At 44.7% G+C, this 22,940-nt stretch overlaps 1 protein-coding gene across 2 annotated transcripts in view; it reads left to right on the forward strand.

The window, feature by feature from the left end:
* CAPN5 (calpain 5) overlaps positions 1 to 22,940 on the forward strand; it is a 173,239-nt gene that overhangs the window by 102,676 nt on the left and 47,623 nt on the right. For both annotated transcript variants that reach the window (XM_063951269.1, XM_063951270.1), the window contains exon 3: positions 15,744 to 15,875. In XM_063951269.1, coding sequence (XP_063807339.1) covers positions 15,744 to 15,875 — 132 coding nt within the window. The remainder of the gene's footprint in view (positions 1 to 15,743; positions 15,876 to 22,940) is intronic.

Genomic DNA, 22,940 nt, shown 5'->3' on the forward strand with positions numbered 1-22,940 from the left:
TCTCTCCGGCACTAAGAAGGGGAAAATGTATCCAGCTTTTGGAGAGAGATAAAGTCGAGCAGGTGCCCAAAGCTACCAGTAAGCTTCTGTCACTTCAAAGACTGTGCTATAGCTCTCTCTAAGGTCCCTTCCCAGTGTGATGAGATTCATTGTACCGTGCTGGCAGAACACACACACCAATCACATCAATACGTTTCAGCACTAAAGCGTAGTCATCACTACTGGGAGAATTATGGATGTTGCCGGCTTCGCCTCAGAAGACCGTGTAGCTGTCCTGCAGGACAGGAGCTGAGAGTTATCCTGGCAGCACCTGGTCAGTGAGCGGAGAATACTAATGGTTCGTATTGATGAGGAATTTCCCATTCTGAGAGGATTTATCTCATCGCTGACGTGACGCAGGTCTTTTTAATAATGACGAACGCTCTCTTTTTAATAATGACAAATGCTTGAGCCACCAGTGGAGAAGAGGGATTAGGATTTCCCTAAAACATGTCCGCTCTTCATAAAGTGTGGATTTTGCCAAAAGATGGTCCAGTGCCAATAACTAAGTGCCAGCTTAACTGTGATCGGAATCTAGGTGCTATAATGTTCCGTCATTCATTGGTTCCCATGCAGCATGTGCAAGGGCCGTATTTCCAATAAAACCCACAGCTCTATGGAGTGTAAAGTCGAATTATGAGTATTGGTTCAGCTTTCAAAATGGCTGCCTCCGTTTTATGATAATGTTACGGACTATAGTGTCGTTCCTTAGCGTTAGATCTGCACAATAGTCCACTGTTAAGAACACATTTAAAGGTTTGTTTATGAAATTTATTTCTGACCATCATATAAGGTTCAATTCATATTAATTTCTTACAAAACCTGAGTTTTGCCCATTTACCCTCGTTCACACCACGGAACATACCACATCCTCCTTATGTGGGAGGTGCTAGTGGCCGGGTCCCAGCCTCGTTGCTGGCTGCCCAACCCCCCCCCCCCCCCCCCATGTTGCCAAAATGGCCGCAGCACTAAATAGGATTACCCACGGCACCATCCTTAAAGGGAACTTGGCGCCAATTTCAAATGCTTAGCTCCAAGCACTACAGAGAGGCCTGAGTGGCTGCATGCTGAAGCACAGGTTTAACCAGCCCCCCACAACCCCATAATGCTGAGCACTGGGCACAGTTGGTACAGGTCGGATACCCGAAAACCAAAATATTCCAAAAACCGGAATATTTTGGCCCTGTAGTACGCGGCTAATCACAGACAGGTGGGGGAGTGGCTTTACAGCCATTCCCTCACAGTCACTCCTGCCAGGACCCCTTCCCGCTGATGTGCTGGATCCGCCTGGGACCCCCAGAATCCCCCCACCAAAGGCACAGAGGAGTGACAACTCCCCTCTGTCCATTAGGGGCAGTGGTAAAGGTGTGCATGCCAGGCACATGCATTTAACTTGTTTGGGTAAAAACCACAGGGTGCATTTACCCCCTGTGGTACTGTTTTTTTGGAACAGGGTAAAAACAGGGCCTGCAAGCCCTGAGTTGTATATATCTTCTGTGACATCCAGAATTACACTTCTGTTCAACATCTGTATGCTGTGATTCCCCAAAGTTATATCTGTCTGGGGAAGTCTTTTTGAACGATAAACATCTTGCCTTTATGACGACTTCATCTATATCCTGTGACCAACAGAATTGCGCAAAACGCTATTTCGTCTTTGGCTGTTCAGGATTGATCCTGGTGTCTCCAAGCTCTGCCCTCTGCCAGCTACTGTGCAGGGACTGGTCCATAGTGAGGGACCGTTTGGTCTTGGCGGGCACCAATCAGAAGGTGCGGCAGTTCCAAGTGCCAATTGGGGGAGTTTGGCGGTTACTGACGGGAAGAGGGAATCCCCTAATCGGCCAAACCCAGTGGGATGAAACAAATTTGGCGTAGCGCGGTGCATCTGGTCACAGTGGAATACTGAGCTGTATTTGCGAAGTTCTGTGTTTACCATTAAGATTGAATTACACTTACAACAGTAAATACAATACTTGTTTTATAACTCTGCAAACTAGCGGTGAGAGCCACCCGTGACTCACCCAGGACTACACCTTGTTTCCTAATCCGCTCGCACCTCTGTAACCGTGTCAGTGGAAGTGAGGCCAGCGCGTAGAACAGGTGGAATTTATTCACTGCCTTTCCATGTTCTGCTCGAAACACCTTATTGTTACATGTTCTGAGGACATTAAAAAAATATTGAATACTTAAAATAAAAAATCATTTCTAAGAAAACTATTTTAAGAGCATCCACAATTCTATATGGTAGTGTCCCGTTATTTAAGGATATAATGTGAATGTGGGGGTACATTTTGTTCCCAGTACACCACAGCTTTCTGGGAGACCCTGTAGTCGGGTTCTCCTCATCCTAAAGTAGCTGATAACAGAACAATGGGGGACATGTACTAAGCAGTGATTAAAAGTGAAGAAGTGAGACAGTGGAGAAGTTGCCCATGGCAACCAATCAGCACTGACATAACATTTATAATTTGCATGCTATAAAAGTATACAGAGCAGCTGATTGGTTGCCATGGGCAACTTCTCCACTGGCTCACTTCTCCACTTGTATCACTGCTTAGTACATGCAAACTGTAGGCCAAGTCAGAATTCTCTAGTACTGTCCTGATACAGGAATCTTTACATGTGTTTTGTGCACGTCAGTAGAGGCCTCGTTGTTATTGGATTTGCTTATATTTGATGGTAGGGAAATCAGCAGCGACTGAGACCTGTACATGTCAGCTGCGTGTAATGGGCTTGGAAATTATTGTTGGTCATAAGGTTGCCCTAGGGTGACGTTTGAATATTTTTCCCACAGTACTGACTTTTGTGGCTGACGCCTCATTATTTCCCTAAGGCTGTAGATTCAGACCTCCTGACTGTCATCAGACAGAGACCCCCATTACTGCAGTCTCCTACAAGTTATCCCCTTATAGGGGGTCATTCCGAGTTGATCGCTCGCTAGCAGTTTTTAGCAGCAGTGCAAACGCTATGCCGCCTCCCACTGGGAGTGTATTTTAGCTTAGCAGAAGTGTGAACGAAAGGATCGCAGAGCGGCTACAAAATTTTTTTGTGTTTCTGAGTAGCTTCAGACCTACTCAGCGCTTGCGATTACTTCAGACTGTTCAGTTCCTGTTTTGACGTCACGAACACGCCCTGCGTTCGGCCAGCCACGCCTGCGTTTTTCCTGGCACGCCTGCATTTTTTCACACACTCCCTGAAAACGGTCAGTTGACACCCAGAAACGCCCACTTCCTGTCAATCACTCTGCGATCAGCGACTGAAAAGCTTTGATAGACCTTGTGTAAAACTACATTGGCCGTTGTGAAAGTACGTTGCGCGTGCAGAAGTGCTGTTTTTTTGCATCATCGCTACGTTTTCAGCTAGCGATCAACTCGGAATGACCCCCTTATAGACTCTTCCGTTGCACATGTCCTGGTTACAGGAACATCTGTGTTTACGTCCCGGATGGCAGGAGCCTGTGTTACAGAGAATATACAGTATACATTGGTAATTCCGTATAACGAAGTGTCTGTTAATGCATGTTCCGCTCTGTGCTGTCTCTGCAGAGCGCGCCTGTGATAACTGAGCGGTCACCAACTGATCTGCATTCTCTGGGAATCTGATGTTATTTATATATTTGCAAATGGACAGAACAGTCTTACTTGTCTCATTATTGGGTGTGGTAATATCTATTGGCCGACAGTAAGTAGGGCGACATGGTTTCTAGGTCGACAGGGACTGTAGGTCGACATGTTCTAGGTCGACATGACATAAGGTCAACATGAGGTTTTTTTTTTCACGTTTTCTCCGTACAGTGACCGGGAACCCCAATTAGTGCACCGTGTCCCCTCACATGGCCGTTCCCAATTGTAGCCCACGTGGATCGTAAAGTATGAAAGGTCAAAAACAGGAGGAAAAAATGTGAAAAACTCATGTCGACCTTTTGGCATGTCAATCTAGAGTTCCTGTCGACCTAGAAACCATAGAAAAATAGAAACATAGAATGTGACGGCAGATAAGAACCACTTGGCCCATCTAGTCTGCACTTTTTTTTTTATCCTTTAGGCAATCTCAACCCTTTTTGAACCTTAATTCTTTGTAAGGATATTCATATGCCTGTCCCAAGCATGTTGAAATTGCTCTACAGTCTTAGCCTCTACCACCTCTGATGGGAGACTATTCCACTTATCCACTACCCTTTCTGTGAAGTAATTTTTCCTTCAATTTCCCCTGAACCTCCCCCCCCTCCAGTCTCAGTGTATGTCGACCTACTTACCGTTGACCAATAGTGGTCGACCTAGACAGTGTCGACCTAAAGACCGGATCCCCTTATTATCACAGGGGCGTCACCCATGTCACTGCCTGAGAACTGTAATGAGAGTTTAATATAATGGCAATTTCCTTCAGACTCATCGATAGCGACTTCATTTTTTTACAGTCACATTTGGATTTAATTTCTCATTGTGTATTTGTGGCATTGAACTATAGTCAAAAAGCGACACGTTCATATATGAAGCCTGGAGTGCACAGATATACCCCAACTTACTGCTGTCATTTGGTTAGAACGCGGGGGAGCGTCATTGTGTTTTTATCCACTTTTGCAACGGCGAAATCTCAGACAGTGACTACACGGCTAATGAGAGGGATCAAAGAGCTTATCTGCAATGGGATCGCACTCGTTAATGATGTTTTCCAGAATTGCACTCACAGCACAGATCATTACCATATGTTCAACAGGTGTTCCAGTAATGGGCGTCATGAAGGGCACACGGCGTGACCCTCTGGCCTGCGAAAGGGCCACATATTCACCTTAATCCCACTAATATAGTGGTTCTCAAACAGTTCATGTTTTCCAGGTCACCTAGCAGGGGCACAGGTGTAGTCATTGCTCACTGACACTTCTGTGGGGAGACCCGGAAAACATGACATGTTGAGTTTTGAGAACCTGTGCACTAAAACATTAAAACAATACACTTAATCAAAGAAAGACAGCTCTCTGTAGTAACGTATTAGGAAGCATTGTAGGATATACATGTTTTAAGACGCACAAGACGGTTTTAAGACGCACAAGAGGCAATTAGTTGTGACTTCCAAATGAGCTTCTCTTCCACCAACTTCTGAGAAGTTATGTGTGAAAGTGGGTACACACTAGGCGACATGCTCTATGACCGGGCGGGCGGCGGCAGTGCATACACACTGGGCGATATGACGACCATATCGCTCAGTGACGTCACGCAGCGGCCAGGCTGTGCGTGCAGCTCTTGGATAACAGTCCAAATTGAGCTGCGTACATGGCCGACAGCAGGGCCGTTTCTTGGGGCAGGCGAGCAGTGCAACCGCAGTGGGCGCCCGCCGCGGCACTAACTGTGGCTCCCTGCTTCCCCCTCCTATTTCTCCCCGAGTAACCCGCTCGGGAGGCGGAGTTTCACGGAATGACACGTTTGCGTCGTTACGGCATGACGCAACCCCGTCACTCCGCGAACCCCCCCCCCCCCCAACGGAGTACAGAGGGGGATCCAAGTTAGGAAGAGGGAAAGGCCGGCGCGAGGAGCGACTGGTGAGGCGGGCCGAAGAGTGGTAATCGCCTCAGCAAGTATTCTCTCTCTCTCTCTTTCTCTCAATGTGTAAAATGGGGACTCTTGCCTGCCGTAGTGTGGGGATTTAATGTATCAAGGGCATTGCGGTGTGTGGCATAATATGGTGCAGGGGGCATTACTGTGTGGGGCTTAATATGGTAGAATTTTTTTTTCCTGTCGTGATCTGTTGGAGCAGGGTCAAAAACTGGATTGTGAGGTAGTCTTTTCAGACGAGGCCACGCCCATTTAGATGAGGCCACGCCTCCTTGCCGGGTGCACGCGCAAGTTTTGTTTTTTATCTTGGTGTGGGGGGGGGGGGGGGGGGGGGGCGCATTTTTAAATCACGCACTGGGAGCCAAATTGGCTAGAAACAGCCCTGGCCGACAGCGGGGGTCGTTAACGCCCCGCGGGGCCGCGCATCGCCCATCGGCGGCGGCATACACATTTGCAGAGAAAGTGAACAACGCCGCTTAGGAAGGGTAAATATGAGTGACGTCGTTCATTTTCTCGGCACGTATGTATGCACCTTAAGACCGGAGCGGGCACAGCACAATTCTGCAGAGAGATTTCTGTCCACCTGTGGTAACAAAAATGGGTGACAGCTTTGCCTCAGACTGGTGCTTTTCCCGGCCTGCCCAGACATTCCGTACCTGGTGCAATTATGTAAGTGGGTATCAGGGCAAACGCATGAGGCAGACTGCACAGATCTCCGGTGTGCTGCCGCAACTGCGCGACCCCTCTGCACTGTGCGGATGGTATTATATGGTGATGTAGAGGAGGTCGCATGACATAGAAGTTGGCTGCTTCAGGCAAAGAATAAGATCAACTTCCGGTTTCCCCCCCTATTTTATGCCATAGCAGCTGGGACCATAGGTGAGGTTCTGCGGGGGGTAAAATGCAGAATAAGAGCTGGGACAGAAGGGTTAAAATACTGAAAGGCTCTGGAGGGTGTATGCATGGAAGCCTGCATTTGGGCCTAGAGATGTTTGTTGCGTATAGTGGAGTTAGATTAGAATGTGTTACTTAGGAGACTGCAAGTCTGGGAATTGCATCCAGAACACCAGGCACAACGCTGTGTAGATTTGCACAAGGAGGAATGGATGCAGAACAAAAACAGGCAGTGGTATTGAGCTTAAATAACCTAGCATTAGCAGATGCTGAGAATTACCTTTCTCATACAGAATAAAGAAGTAGTACTGTGTGTCTGCCCATAGTGTGCCACAAGCATAGAGTCTGAGTATTGCACCCAATATGTTGAAACATATACCTAGTTCTACTGGCTGGTAAATATATCAAAGGACAATGCATTACAAACTGGGACCCTAGCTATGCTGTACCCGCTGCTCATTAGTAAACTAAAGAAATACTTTGTTAATGTTGGTTTTAATATAGTCAAGAATGTTGTTTTAATTATTTTCTAGTTCTCATTGGCCTATTATGTATACATACTGAGCTTGTACAGTCCTGTAGACGTATAGAAATAAATTAATCCCGCTAGCATTTATAAATAGATTATATTGTCCATTTAATAGTTTAAACCAAACGGAGAACTTGTAGAAATGAATGATTAATTGATGATGACTAAACATAGATCACGGTTACAGGTACAGTGCCCGTATCCAGCCAAAATGAAGCCACAGCCCTTTACAAACATCTGGTTAATCTTATCCAATTGTGGGGTAAGGCTTTCGGTCCATGCGGTGACCTCTGGCTGGATGCTACAAGTTACACCTTCCTGGGACGGTCCTTGTCAGGACCCTGTGTTGGCATCCCAGGCAGTACTGTTGGTAGACTGCGTACAGGGAGTCTCCTGGTCTCATGTTGTTTTGTGTCCTCCGTCTCTGTCGCTGAGTTTGAGGTGCGGCCGGGACATAAATAGCATTTACTGTACATACAATAGAGAGTGACTGTGAGTCACTGCTTACAGCACGCGGGGCAATACCTGTACCGCATAGTGTGGTTTTCCCTGGGAGCCTCTGTGGAATGAATGGCTGCATTCTGCGCTGCTGGCTACACAAAACACATTTGTTATACCAAGACAAAGAATTCTAGTTTGTCGCTGATTTCTGCAGCTGGGCTTCTCATACAATATGTTTATTATTAATCTTTATATATAGTGTCATCGTATTACGCAGACTTTTACATAGAATGTCCAGTCACATAAATCCCTTGGCCAGAGGAGCTTACACTCTAAATTCTCTTATACAGACACCCCAATATGTTTTTGTGCAATAGAAGGAATCCGGAGGTAACCTATGAACCCGGGGTGAGAACATAGGCGATGGGCCCATATAACGAACCTTCCGTACCCAGACTGCGCAGTATAGATTTCCACGCCGACGGTGTGGGTGATGTCACTTATCCACCTCCTCGCACCACGCTCTCCACCTGTTATATACATACATGTACTTGGTTCTACATGACCTCATGGGCAATGCTGCCCTAGTATTTAGACACATTAAGATTGTAAGCTCTGCAGGACAGGGACCCCCATTCCTATTAATTTGTGACTTTTGTTAGGCTCTGTGTGGGTACATACATATATACATATATGCTAGCATGCATTGTCATGTGTACAATTCAGTTCTGGGGATTGTTGAAAATATTATTTATTATTATTATTATTATTATTATTGAAATAGACTCCATATTGTTCCTCCAGGGAGGCTTCATTCCCTGTGCCAAGATGGCCTCTGTCCAGTGGGCATCACAGTGAGTACGGCTGTACCTAATCTACCTTTTAATCTTAAGGGGAGACTTATCAAACCTTCTAAAGGAGAACAGGTGAAGTCGTTGCACTTAGCGACCAGTCAGATTCCACCTATTCTTTTATAGAATGTGCTAGATCAAGGGAAGGCAACCTGTGGCACTCCAGCTGCTGTGAAACTACATATCCCAGCATGCCCTGACACAGTTTTGCTTTCAGGGCATCCTAAAAGTGGGGCCAGGAATGCTGGGATGTGTAGTTCCACAGTGGATGAAGCGCCACTGAAAATCTCACTGAAAAAAATATCAGACTGGTGAAAAATAAGATAAAAAAAAAAAACAGTCCAACTGGGGTGTGATTCAGATGTGAGCGAGTGCTGGCGTTTCCAAACTACAGGGTTTGTGAGTTTTGTGGTCAGGAACTGATTTATCAGGTGTATGGCGCCATCTAGTGGCAGAGTTGTCCCTGTAATACTTGTGAATGTTTACTGAACCCTGTGGTTCAGTAAACGCACATTACATATAACACATTATAAACATTACATATATAACCTGGTCCCTCGCAGTCCTGGCATTGCAAATTATACAACACTATGTTAAGTGGTAAAAGAGAATAGAATGTTCTGGATGCCTAATTAGATGCCAAACATGAACTAATTGCGGCTGCAGCTCAGTTTCCGCTTCTATGTGGTGAAATGCCTTTGTGCTGTTACATAGATGTCTATGTGCCAGTATTTAGCCCTTTCTAATTACACACTAGGATTGAGGGAGCTCATATACAAATATTTCACTGCATTGGGAGGGAAAGGCTGGAAATCTTTGTCTGATGGTTCGTATTCGAAGCCGGATTCACTGTCTCTACACCCTCTGAATGTTCTAATTGCACCCTGCAATTTACAGTGTATGTAAGTTGCAGGGCCATTGGCATCTGGTCTTTGGAAACTTCTAGCACATCCCATTTGTGCTGTAGAGATCAGATCCTGGAATGGGCACGATTCACCATGCTATAATAGGTAGCTGTGTTATTGGCCCTCATTCCGAGTTGATCGCTCGCTAGCTGCTTTTAGCAGCAGTGCAAACGCTAGGCCGCCGCCCACTGGGAGTGTATCTTAGCTTAGCAGAAGTGCGAACGAAAGGTTAGCAGAACTGCTTGTAAAAAGTTTCATGCAGTTTCTGAGCAGCTCCAGACCTACTCCTACATTGCGATCACTTCAGTCAGTTTAGTTTCTGCTTTGACGTCACAAACACGCCCTGCGTTCGGCCAGCCACTCCCCCGTTTCCCCAGACACGCCTGCGTTTTCATCTGTCACTTCCTGCGTTTTTTTAGCGCACTCCCTGAAAACGGCCAGTTACCACCCAGAAACACCCACTTCCTGTCAATCACTCACCGATCAACTGAGCGACAGAAAAGCGTTGCTCGCCCTTGTGTAAAACTGCATAGTTTTGTGTGAAGGTACTTTGCGCGTGCGTACTGCGGCCCGTACACATGCGCAGAAATGCCGCTTTTTCACCTAATCACAGTGCTGCGACAGAAAGCAGCTAGCAATCAACTCTGAATGAGGGCCCTTGTTCTATAGGCGGTAGTCTTGTTGTCTGTATGTTGGGCCTGTAGCGGCATAGAGCAGTGATATTACCTCACGAGCCCTGACCGATGTGGACACAAAGTGATGCACACATTCCAAAAACAGCAAAAGATAAAAGAAGCAATGTAAAGATCATTCTATAAATATTAATAATAATATAGTAGTAATCATTTTGAACAGTGTTCTTAATTTAATTTTATTATCTGTATGAATTATCTGTTGTAAATTATTATCTTAATAAGGATGAGGAAATAAACATCTTAGCCGGGTCCTGGGTAACAAACCTGAAGCGTATTCAGAGATGCTTTTCTTTCTAGATAGCCAACATCTAGCTACCTAAATACTGTGTTTCCCCGATATTAAGACCTACCCCGATAATAAGACCTAACTTTACTTCTGCAGAACGTTTCAAAATAAGCCCTTCCCCGAAAATAAGACCTAGCTAAAACCCCATTTTGTATGGTCCCTGCGTTAAACTACAATGCCCCCAGCTCAAACCCCCCCCCCTCCCCTGAATCCAACCACATCACAGCGCCACGTCTCACTCTCTCACAGGGAGCGCGCTGGGCGTGCGTGCCAGCCCCATTTACAGCTGCGCCGCGGAGAAGAGTACAGGAAAGTGAAGACAAAAAAAAAACGGTAAGTAAAGTACCGTATTGTAAAGGGGCATGTATAATAAAAAACGAGCGCTGTCAATGTTAATTAAAAGAAGACCTACCCCGAAAATAAGCCCTTTGGTGTTTTTTTGACCAAAAAAAAAAATAAGACAGTGTCTTATTATCGGGGAAACACGGTATTGTTAGGGTCTCCTGCCCTGTGCTGCCACGTCGTCATGGCAACCGGGAGACAAGTGCTAGCGGAGTAACCTGAGCGCAGCTGATACTCCGGTTTGGGTCTTTTGCTGTGCAGTGGTTACAGGCAGGGGATCCGGTGCTGGTTTTTGTGCTCAGTCTGTGAGGTCTGAGGGGGGGCGTGGACAGCACCTGCTTTATAAGGCCCCTTCTCAGGTTAAGCAGATGCTGCTGAATCTTTGTTGGTTAGTCAGTTCCTGAAAGTTAGCCAGTACTGTGTAGCTTTGTATTTGTTGTTGCTTACTGCAAATAGGCCTGGGGATTTGGTACTACACTCTGCCAATCCAGACCTAGCAGTAAGACTGGAGTCAGTCGTTTAGCCTGCTGAGGTTCTTTTGCTATTCTGTGAACCCAGCAGGTTTGTGGCTGTACTTTCAGACCTGCCTGCATAATCCTCTCTCACTGTGCAGGGCATCCATGTGTCAGTTTAGTGGCAGTAAAGCTGAACCTGGGCCCTGCAAGTGAGAATTAGGATCGTGGAGACTTTCCTTGTGTCTATTATTCCATCTCTGACCAAGGAGTTTACTGCCACACCCGTTGGTAACCCTTTAGGGTTTTGCTGTTGCCCTTAGCAACAGCATTTCGGGTTCTCTACGTATTAAAACACAACATCTTGCTTTTTCCATCTGAGCATTTCTAATACTAGGGAGACACCCAGTTTCTTAGCCTCTGGGCTTCTCTGTTCACTCTGTGTTGGTTTTGTTACCCTATCACCTTCTGTGTACGTTATGTCATATTTCCCAGTCTGTCTGTGAGTTCATTTGTTTTGCATCCCTCTCTGTTCAGACACCAGTACATTCCTGCAGGCACTGGTGTGCATAACAGTTCAAACACCAGTACATTCCGCAGAAATAAATACGATTAATTTAATAAAATGCATCCCCGGAACACAATTTCTCGTTAGATTAAATCTAAAATGACATTTTCTTTCTTTGCCATCATAACCCAAAAATAAAGCGAAGAAAAACAAAAACTGAGCAATGACTGATACAACACCCATTGGAACACCACAAACCCCTCCAATTGATCAAAGCTAGGACTCCCTTTCATGGTCAGCCAATCACAGCCAGCCGGCATGAGATAATGCCTATGATTGGCTGACAGCGCCTGGCAGTAAACATTAAAAATTTCTCTTCAATGGGAATATGTATATTTCACTAATTTAGGGGATGCTGAATTCAGTGTATTTTCTCGTTTCCGTCACGTTTATTAGATAGACACAAATAACAAAAGGTAATAGCTCTATCTGAAAATTTTCCTGGTATTCATTTAAAAAACAGTAAAAAAAAAAACCCGGCAGAAACTCTTAATCCAAATTATCCGTACTGTAATAGTTAATAAAAGATCAAATGTAAAGTGTAATTTGTCATCAGTCGTTCAATGATTGATGGAATTCATTTCATTTTCCGGAGATTTTACAATTCTTGGAGGTTTTGGATTTTTTTCAACTTTGTTTTCAAAATCAAAAACTAACCGAGATTAGATGAATTACCCTGCGCTTGTTTCATAGTTCTTGCTCCATGGGGAGGTTCGTTTATCCGGATGTAATTAATATAGGACTCAGGTGTTTATATTATATCCTCTAATATCAAGTGACCAATTACTGTATATCCCAACTAATTACTCCTCCTTAACCGAATGAATGCCAAATACTGGGACAACATTCCCTGCGTTTCCCTTCTCCAAGTTATCTAACGGAGTTTCCTGGGCAGTGATTAGAAAATAATTCAATGAAAATTAGACAAGGTAACGATATTACAGATTCTCTGGTAAACCTCACCCCATACATTGCTCGTTAGTTCAGATTAACACCGTTCCTAGCCAGACGGAATCTGATGATATTATGTAGGATGTTACACAGTTGGGTGAGAACTAGCAATGTAACAAGGCAATGAGGAAGGCTAGTCAGATGCTTGGCTGCATTGGGAGAGGAATCAGCAGCAGAAAGAAAGAAGTAATAATGCCACTGTATAGGTCATTGGTACGGCCTCATCTAGAATACTGTATTCAGTTCTGGAGGCCATATCTTCAAAAGGATATTAATACATTAGAAACTGTACAAAGGAGGGCAACTAAAATGGTGCATGGCCTACATCACAAAACATACCCAGAAAGACTAAGAAATCTCAATATGTATAGTTTGGAGCAGAGAAGGGAAAGGGGGGACATGATAGAAACTTTCAAGTATATGAAGGGTTTTAACAAAGTCCAGGAGGGAAACATTCTCCAAATGAAGAGAAGCAATAGGACACGAGGACATGCACTGAGACTGGAGGGGGGGAGGTTCAGGGGAAATTTGCGGAAAAATTATTTCACAGAAAGGGTAGTGGATAAGTGGAATAGCCTCCCATCAGAGGTGGTAGAGGCTAAGACAGTAGAGCAATTTAAACATGCATGGGATAGACATAAGGATATCCTTACAAAGAAATAAGGATCAAATAAGGTTAGTGATAAAAAATAATATAAAAAAAATAAGGGGCAGACTAGATGGGCCAAGTGGTTCTTATCTGCCGACAAATTCTATGTTTCTATGTAACTATGGTTTCAGTTACTATTACATATAGTATGTTATATTATTATTATTATTATTATTATTATTATTATTTATATTATTATTATATAGTTATAATAATAATAGTAGTAGTAGTATTATATATAATAATAATAATAATTATTATTATTATTATTATTATTATTATTATTATATTCTATTATATATAGTATATTGTATTTTTCTGGTTAACGGTTGCACTAAAGTCTATATTTTGTTTGACAATGGCTCAATGTCCAGCTGGGTGGGAGGGAACAGTTAAATTGATGGTTAAAGGAACGATCACGATATTATCTGTCCTATGTATTGTAGAGCAACTTTCTTAATTGTTTTTTAATAAAGGTGATATTTAAAATGCAAAATCAAACTACTCAATAAATGTAAAAAAATAAATAAAATTCCCTGCATTGGACATGTGGATTTGTGTTTTCGCCTAATTTATGGATGCTGAATTCAGTGGAAACCTCAGATTTTCTCTATCACGTGACATTTAATAGATACATACAAATAACAAAAGCAGGAATGACTATATCTAAAATAAAAAAAAAGTAACGTAACTGAAAATGTAAATGAATCTCTATAGAACTGAAATATTCCCATTGTATTCATGTATAAAACACTAAAAAAAGCTACAGAAACACTTATAAATTGCAGAGAGATCATGCTTAAAATCTAAGCAATCTAGTCAGATTGCTTAGATTTTAAGCAGCGATCGCTCAGTGAGTACTCCGTCTGCATTATTCAAGTGGGCTGCCGCTATTTTGCGCACATTAGGACCCACCAGTTTTCATATTCGCTCAGTGAATACCCCCTTTAACAATCCAGATTAGTCGTAACGTAATGGTTAATGAAAGATAAATGTAAGAGTCGCCTTGCTTTAGGAAAATAAAAAGTTGACGCTTTCTGCTTGTAGTGTCTCATTGTTCTCTCTAATACCCTTTTCAGGCAAAAACGTCTAATATTCACGGCTTTTCCCCTTGATTTTAATGCCTGGTTGCTTAGCTGGACCCAGCCTGACCCCCCTTTCATACACAAAAGCAAATTATCGGATGAAGCAGTTCTACGCTGTAATTTGCAGATCAACACGGGTCCTTTTTCTGTGTGAAAGGGTCAACCCGTGTCAAAATTCCTGGGTCTCCGACGCTATTGAAATTCCTCCATTGTCATAATGTCTTGGTGAAAACGTTCCCCCTGTTCCTCACTTATGCTGCATTCAGACTGCAAATGCCGGATCCTACCCGGTAAGACAAACGTGTACTTACCGGGTGGGATCCGGCATTTGCACTCAGCAAATGCTGAGGGGGATGAGCTCATCTCCAGCGCCGCCTCTCCGGCACGGCTCCCATTCACACCGCACCTGACCCGGTAATCAACCCGGGTAAAACCCTTCTTTTTTACCGGGTTGATTTACCGGGTCAGGCGACCCGCTAAATCGTCCAGTGTGCTTTCACATCGCACACTGACCCGGTTCGACACGGCAATATGCCGTGCCGGTACCAGGTTATTTGTGCGATGTGAAAGGGGTATTACACTACCCAGGCTGTCAGGTAAAATGTGTAGATCACTAGATGGGAATGTAGAAAATGAATTATAAGTGACATTCTACAGCCCATATAGGTGTCCTATAGTTCTGTCACAACGGACACTGATACCCATTTGATGCCACAGACCAGTATCGACTGGGGGGGGGGGGGGGGGGGGGGGTCGACACCAGCTGTCGTTAATGAGGATCTCCCTGAGGGGGTCGATAACGATGCGCGGGAGCGCGCTTCGTTAACGACATTGAGTGTAAACACTGGACGAGATTGTAAAGATCTCGCTCAGAATGGCCCTCCTGAACGAGATCTTTCACTTTCTCGTCTAGTGTGTATGGGGCTTTAGAATCCCTGCACAGCAGACTTGAAGCAGGACCAATTAGCAGACTAAATTTCTGTCAATTTAGCATTAAATATTTAATCCATTAGCAGTTCCCTTATTTGGGGACCAACAAATCTGCCGTCTTTTTTTTTTAGTTTTGCTTCCCTTAACTTTGGAAACTTTTCCATCAGATAACTGTAAGCCTGGTCTTCTCTATCCAGAGCTTTCACAAATTTCTTCATTAGGCCCAACTTATGTGACGCTGAGGTAAAATGATATTATGCGGCTCAGCCAATGAAGTGTATTTGCCGGTTTTCTCTCCAGCAACACCGGTTTCTCTCTCTCTGGCCGCTCCTCTGTTCCTCTGTCATATATTAATGCTGTCCCATTACCACAGAAAACAGCAATACAGTACTTTGTGAATCCAACTTTGTTCTTAAAACATCTCAAAAACCGTACGTGATATCAAATTTCTGATGGTGTATTTGGATTCTACGCACAGAATTGCATGAAAATGTATCTTATTATGTCAAACGTTTTTTCCCCCCCTCCGCTTTGTAATCTCCTGATACTAATTCTGTGCCCGCTGTGCCCCCTGCAGGAGATCTGCTCCGACCCTCGCCTCTTTGTAGATGGCATCAGCTCACATGACCTGCACCAGGGCCAGGTCGGAAACTGCTGGTTTATAGCCGCCTCATCCTCGCTGGCGTCACGGGAAGCCTTGTGGCAGAAGGTAAGAGTCCTTGATCCTAATAGGAGTAGGCCTATCTAGCCACCATGAGCAAAGTGTACAATATTTTGTAAGGTGATTGTTGCTACAGTATCAATTACATGACCGAAAACTTCCAGCACTGGACAAGACACCGCTACATCAGGCATAAATTAAGTGACGGAGAAGGTTAGCAAACACACCGCTCACACCTCCAGTTACACTATGTGCTACCGTGTCAAATCTATACAGCTCAAAACTTCTATGGGATGCAAGCAAAAACCAGCGTAGTTTTCCCGCCCGGATAACCCCCAACTCCGCAACGTATCAAACTCTGGAGAAATACTGCAAGGGTTAATTAACAGTTGTTTAATCTTCTGTTATGATTACTGCATTGACCATTAGCAACGTATTATAATTCACATGGTACATTTTTACCTGATAAAAACATATATCCACAAACTGCTCTTTTCCAAACTTGTTGTGTTGTCGTACTCACAAATGGTCCGATATTGGTGTACAGATCGATGCTGGACCTGTAAACAAACAGAACGGGGAATCCGCGATTAGGCCACACTCTGTTGCGCTAAAGGCCCACCCCTTTTCTGGTAAGTCCCTCCCTCCTTGGAAACTGAAAATGACTGTCCAATGGGATTGCAGAAAGGTGCACCAAAGATACACTGAGAAAAATATATGGGCGATCTCTAAGCGCTCATTCAGACTTGCATTTGAATTCACTCATGCGCAGAATGTATCTGCTAAAGCGGAATTATCTTTATATAACTGAATTAGAACTTTAACAATATAAATTTTTACTTTCTGAAGCTATGGCGCATTATTACCCCACAGCACGTCGCTGGTACAGAGATACATTTATATGTGCAATATAGATTAATAAAAACAGAGCCTCCCCTATTTGGCAGGTATCCCTAAAGCAGAAGTTGGCAAAATACTGATGGTAGATAAACATTGCGAAGAGCATTTCCTTTCGTGGAAGTCATTAATTACAACAGACTTTGGTGGTCATTCCGAGTTGTTCGCTTGCCGTTTTTCGCAACACAGCGATTAGGTGGAAAATGCGCAGGGTATGCAGTGCGCATGCGCGAAGTACTTTCAGACAACACTTTGTAGATTTACACAAGCTTGAGCAATGTTTTTTCATCGCTCTGCTGATCGTAGTGTGATTGACAGGAAGTGGGTGTTTCTGGGAGGTAACTGGCCGTTTTCAGGGAGTGTGCTAAAAAACGCAGGCGTGCCAGGTAAAAACGCAGGTGTGGCTGGGGAAACGGGGGAGTGGCTGGCCGAACGCAGGGCGTGTTTGTGACTTCAAAGCAGGAACTAAACAGACTGAGGTGATCGCAGTCTAGGAGTAGGTCTGGAGCTACTCAGACACTGCAAGGAATTATTTAGTAGCAGTTCTGCTAATCTTTCGTTCGCTATTCTGCTAAGCTAAGATACACTCCCAGAGGGCGGCGGCCTAGCGTGTGCAATGCTGCTAAAAGCAGCTAGCGAGCGAACAACTCGGAATGAGGGCCTTTGTTTCCTAGGGTAACAAGTCAGATTGAGGATTATATTATGGGCTGGTGGCTGCTGTGGTCCCTGAAGAATTTAGGGGGACATTTACTAAGCAGTGATAAGAGCGGAGAAGTGAGCCAGTGGAGAAGTTGCCCCATCAACCAATCAGCAGCTCCGTATCATTTTATAGTATGCAAATTATAGATGTTACTTCAGTGCTGATTGGTTGCCATGGGCAACTTCTCCACTGGCTCACTTCTCCGCTCTTATCACTGCTTAGTAAATGTCCCCCTTAGTCTGTCCTGACCATAAGTTACCATTATCCAGCCCCAATCCTTCATGGCTGCACCCTAGTCACTGAGCACATGACCCTGTATGAGCCATAGAATATGTGGAATAAGGGGATATTGGAAAACCTAGTTGCAGAAGTTTCCTGGGCTCATTGTGCCTCAGATTTCCCACCTTGGTACAGTATAGATTATAATATCTCAGACCGAGCAGCAAGCGCCACTGCACAACGTCACCACATGGTGCCCGTCATTGTAGTCGAGTGAGGCCATTTAGGCCCAGATTTATCAAGCCTTGGAGAGTGATAAATTGCACGATGATAAAGTCCCAGCTAATCAGCTCCTAACTGTCATTTTTCAAAAACAGCCTGTAACATGGCAGTTAAGAGCTGATTGGCTGGTACTTTATGACCGGGCAATTTAGCACTCTCCAAGGCTTGATAAATCTGGGTCTTTAGTGTGTTACTGATACCGAGATCTGTTTGATAGAAGGTGACTGCCCACGTGGTGGACAAAAAGGGGGTACACACAGGGCCAGATGAACAATGGGGCAGATTGAGCTACAGCTCCAGGCCCATCAGTATGGTAGTGTATGGAGTCTACGTGGCACTGGCCACGCCTCCTCAGTGCAGGTCACACCCCCTCTGCTTTTCATAATAGGCTCTTAAACATTTTCATCCCCACACCCATGAGGCCCCTAATCCTGCCCTGGGTACACTTTTTTTTTCTTTCGGGGGGGGGGGCACCATGACGGAAGTGACAGTGGACCTTTGATTTGTTGGTGGTGGTGGCACGCATCCAGTCAGGTGACAGCTGTCATTCTGTACATATATACAGATCATGTCCCTCATGTAAATATCTAGCGCTCCATCACCTTCCCCACAGACCTAACATTGTGTGTATACGACTATCCCGGGGATACCTAAGGAAGCACTGTACATACACACACGGGCCACAAACCTAGTTGGGTGTATGACTTGTGCCACATGGATATACCCATCGTCCTCGTTATCTAGAAGATCACCAGGCTGGGTGTATACAGGTATCATACAGACCCCTGAGCAGCAATTCACAGCGATCAGAGCTGAATTCTGCAGTGTTATTTTTATCAGTAGTAACCGCAGCTCCCCCCCCTCCTTCCCCCAGGGACCGCACGTGTGGGTCAGAGGTGTCCACTGAGATCTCATTACATTGGTTTCTCTGCCCAGTTGCCTGGAGCCTGTGTGCGGCCCCCAGAGAGCACAGACTGTTTATGCAGAGCTGTGACGCGCTGGCTGTAGCTTCCACGGTGAACCCAGTGTGATGGATTCAGCTTGTGTCATGGAATAAAGGAATGTGAGGGTTTGATCGTTATTGCGGCATCGCTGCACTGTGTGCCTTAAAACGTTCTGCAAGTCGGGGCTTAATGAAAAGGAGACTTCATAGTCACTTATTAAAAATTATGGTTGCATAGTCAGGGATGGCTGGTTTAATGCAAGTATATATATTTTTTTTTTAATGCTGGCAAGGTGCTGCAACTTCTTTAAAAAAAAAAAAAAAAAAGCCTATTATACTAATAAACCATATTTGTTTTTATTCAAAATGTTTAATGCCAGTGGCATGCCCAGTGCTTATGCTTAACGCCTTCCTTTTTTTTTTTTTTTTTTTTTTTTGAGGTGTGTGTTTCTCTGAAAAGTGCTTTTGCATTTTCTATTTTTTATTACTATGCAGATTTAATTAATTATAGTAAGTAATAAGTAGGACTAATGCTTAACATTAACTAGTGCTTATTTTCAATTTCATCCATCTCTGTGTATACTTTGTATGTATTATTATGTTTAGTTTAGCTACATATATTCAGATGTAATAGTAATAATTAGCTGTAAACAAAACTAGTTTTATTGAAATATATAAAATAAATAAAATCAGATTAAAACATGGTTGATCAAGGTTTCTAACACAGGTTGAGTATCCCATATCCAAATATTCTAAAATACGGAATATTCCGAAATACGGAATTTTTTGAGTGAGATAGTGAAACCTTTGTTTTCTGATGGTTCAATGTACACAAACTTTGTTTAATACACAAAGTTATTAAAAATATTGTATTACATGACCTTCAGGCTGTGTGTATAAGGTGTATATGAAATAGTGATGAGCACCGGAAATTTTTCGGGTTTTGTGTTTTGGTTTTGGGTTCGAACGCGTTTTGGCAAAACCTCACCGATTTTTTTTTTTGTCGGATTCGGGTGTTTTTTTCAAAAAACCCTAAAAAACAGCTTAAATCATAGAATTTGGGGTCATTTTGATCCCAAAGTATTATTAACCTCAATAACCATAATTTTCAGTCTATTCTGAACACCTCACGCCTCACAATATTATTTTTAGTCCTAAAATTTGCACCGAGGTTGCTGGATGACTAAGCTCAGCGACCCTAGTGGCCGACACAAACACCTGGCCCTTCTAGGAGTGGCACTGCAGTGTCACGCAGGATGGCCCTTCCAAAAAACACTCCCCAAACAGCACATGACGCAAAGAAAAAAAGAGGCGCAATGAGGTAGCTGTGTGACTAAGATAAGCGACCCTAGTGGCCGACACAAACACCGGGCCCTTCTAGGAGTGGCACTGCAGTGTCACGCAGGATGGCCCTTCCAAAAAACACTCCCCAAACAGCACATGACGCAAAGAAAAATGAAAGAAAAAAGAGGTGCAAGATGGAATTGTCCTTGGGCCCTCCCACCCACCCTTATGTTGTATAAACAGGACATGCACACTTTAACCAACCCATCATTTCAGTGACAGGGTCTGCCACACGACTGTGACTGAAATGACGGGTGGTTTGGACCCCCACCAAAAAAGAAGCAATTAATCTCTCCTTGCACAAACTGGCTCTACAGCGGCAAGATGTCCACCTCATCATCATCCTCCGATATATCACCGTGTACATCCCCCTCCTCACAGATTATCAATTCGTCCCCACTGGAATCCACCATCTCAACTCCCTGTGTACTTTGTGGAGGCAATTGCTGCTGGTCAATGTCTCCACGGAGGAATTGATTATAATTAATTTTAATGAACATCATCTTCTCCACATTTTCTGGATGTAACCTCGTACGCCGATTGCTGACAAGGTGAGCGGCGGCACTAAACACTCTTTCGGAGTACACACTTGTGGGAGGGCAACTTAGGTAGAATAAAGCCAGTTTGTGCAAGGGCCTCCAAATTGCCTCTTTTTCCTGCCAGTATAAGTACGGACTGTCTGACGTGCCTACTTGGATGCGGTCACTCATATAATCCTCCACCATTCTTTCAATGGGGAGAGAATCATATGCAGTGGCAGTAGACGACATGTCCGTAATCGTTGTCAGGTCCTTCAGTCTGGACCAGATGTCAGCATCAGCAGTCGCTCCAGACTGCCCTGCATCACCGCCAGCGGGTGGGCTCGGAATTCTGAGCCTTTTCCTCGCACCCCCAGTTGCGGGAGAATGTGAAGGAGGAGATGTTGACAGGTCGCTTTCCGCTTGACTTGACAATTTTCTCACCAGCAGGTCTTTGAACCCCAGCAGACTTGTGTCTGCCGGAAAGAGATATCCAAGGTAGGTTTTAAATCTAGGATCGAGCACGGTGGCCAAAATGTAGTGCTCTGATTTCAACAGATTGACCACCCGTGAATCCTTGTTAAGCGAATTAAGGGCTCCATCCACAAGTCCCACATGCCTAGCGGAATCGCTCTGTGTTAGCTCCTCCTTCAATGTCTCCAGCTTCTTCTGCAAAAGCCTGATGAGGGGAATGACCTGACTCTGGCTGGCAGTGTCTGAACTGACTTCACGTGTGACAAGTTCAAAAGGTTGCAGAACCTTGCACAACGTTGAAATCATTCTCCACTGCGCTTGAGACAGGTGCATTCCACCTCCTATACCGTGCTCAGTTGTATAGGCTTGTATGGCCTTTTGCTGCTCCTCCAACCTCTGAAGCATATAGAGGGTTGAATTCCACCTCGTTACCACTTCTTGCTTCAGATGATGGCAGGGCAGGTTCAGGCGTTTTTGGTGGTGCTCCAGTCTTCTGTACGTGGTGCCTGTACGCCGAAAGTGTCCCGCAATTCTTCTGGCCACCGACAGCATCTCTTGCATGCCCCTGTCGTTTTTTAAATAATTCTGCACCACCAAATTCAAGGTATGTGCAAAACATGGGACGTGCTGGAATTTGCCCAGATTTAATGCACACACAATATTGCTGGCGTTGTCCGATGCCACAAATCCACAGGAGAGTCCAATTGGGGTAAGCCATTCCGCGATGATCTTCCTCAGTTGCCGTAAGAGGTTTTCAGCTGTGTGCGTATTCTGGAAAGCGGTGATATAAAGCGTAGCCTGCCTAGGAAAGAGTTGGCGTTTGCGAGATGCTGCTACTGGTGCCGCCGCTGCTGTTCTTGCGGCGGGAGTCCATACATCTACCCAGTGGGCTGTCACAGTCATATAGTCCTGAGCCTGCCCTGCTCCACTTGTCCACATGTCCGTGGTTAAGTGGACATTGGGTACAGCTGCATTTTTTAGGACACTGGTGACTCTTTTTCTGAGGTCTGTGTACATTTTCGGTATCGCCTGCCTAGAGAAATGGAACCTAGATGGTATTTGGTAACACAGTACCTCCAACAAGTCTCTAGTTGGCTCTGCAGTAATGATGGATACCGGAACCACGTTTCTCACCACCCAGGATGCCAAGGCCTCAGTTATCCGCTTTGCAGCAGGATGACTGCTGTGATATTTCATCTTCCTCGCAAAGGACTGTTGGACAGTCAATTGCTTGGTGGAAGTAGTAAAAGTGGTCTTACGACTTCCCCTCTGGGATGACCATCGACTCCCAGCAGCAACAATAGCAGCGTCAGCAGCAGTAGGCGTTACACGCAAAGATGCATCGGAGGAATCCCAGGCAGGAGAGGACTCGTCAGAATTGCCAGTGACATGGCCTGCAGGACTATTGGCATTCCTGGGGAAGGAGGAAATTGACACTGAGGGAGTTGGTGGGTTGGTTTGCGTGAGCTTGGTTACAAGAGGAAGGGATTTACTGGTCAGTGGACTGCTTCCGCTGTCGCCCAAAGTTTTTGAACTTGTCACTGACTTATGATGAATGCGCTGCAGGTGACGTATAAGGGAGGATGTTCCGAGGTGGTTAACGTCCTTACCCCTACTTATTACAGCTTGACAAAGGCAACACACGGCTTGACACGTTGTCCGCATTTCTGTTGAAATACTTCCACACCGAAGAGCTGATTTTTTGGTATTTTCACCAGGCATGTCAATGGCCATCT

The sequence above is a fragment of the Pseudophryne corroboree genome, chromosome 2 (assembly GCF_028390025.1).
Source record: "Pseudophryne corroboree isolate aPseCor3 chromosome 2, aPseCor3.hap2, whole genome shotgun sequence".
NCBI classification, from domain to species: Eukaryota; Metazoa; Chordata; class Amphibia; order Anura; family Myobatrachidae; genus Pseudophryne; species Pseudophryne corroboree.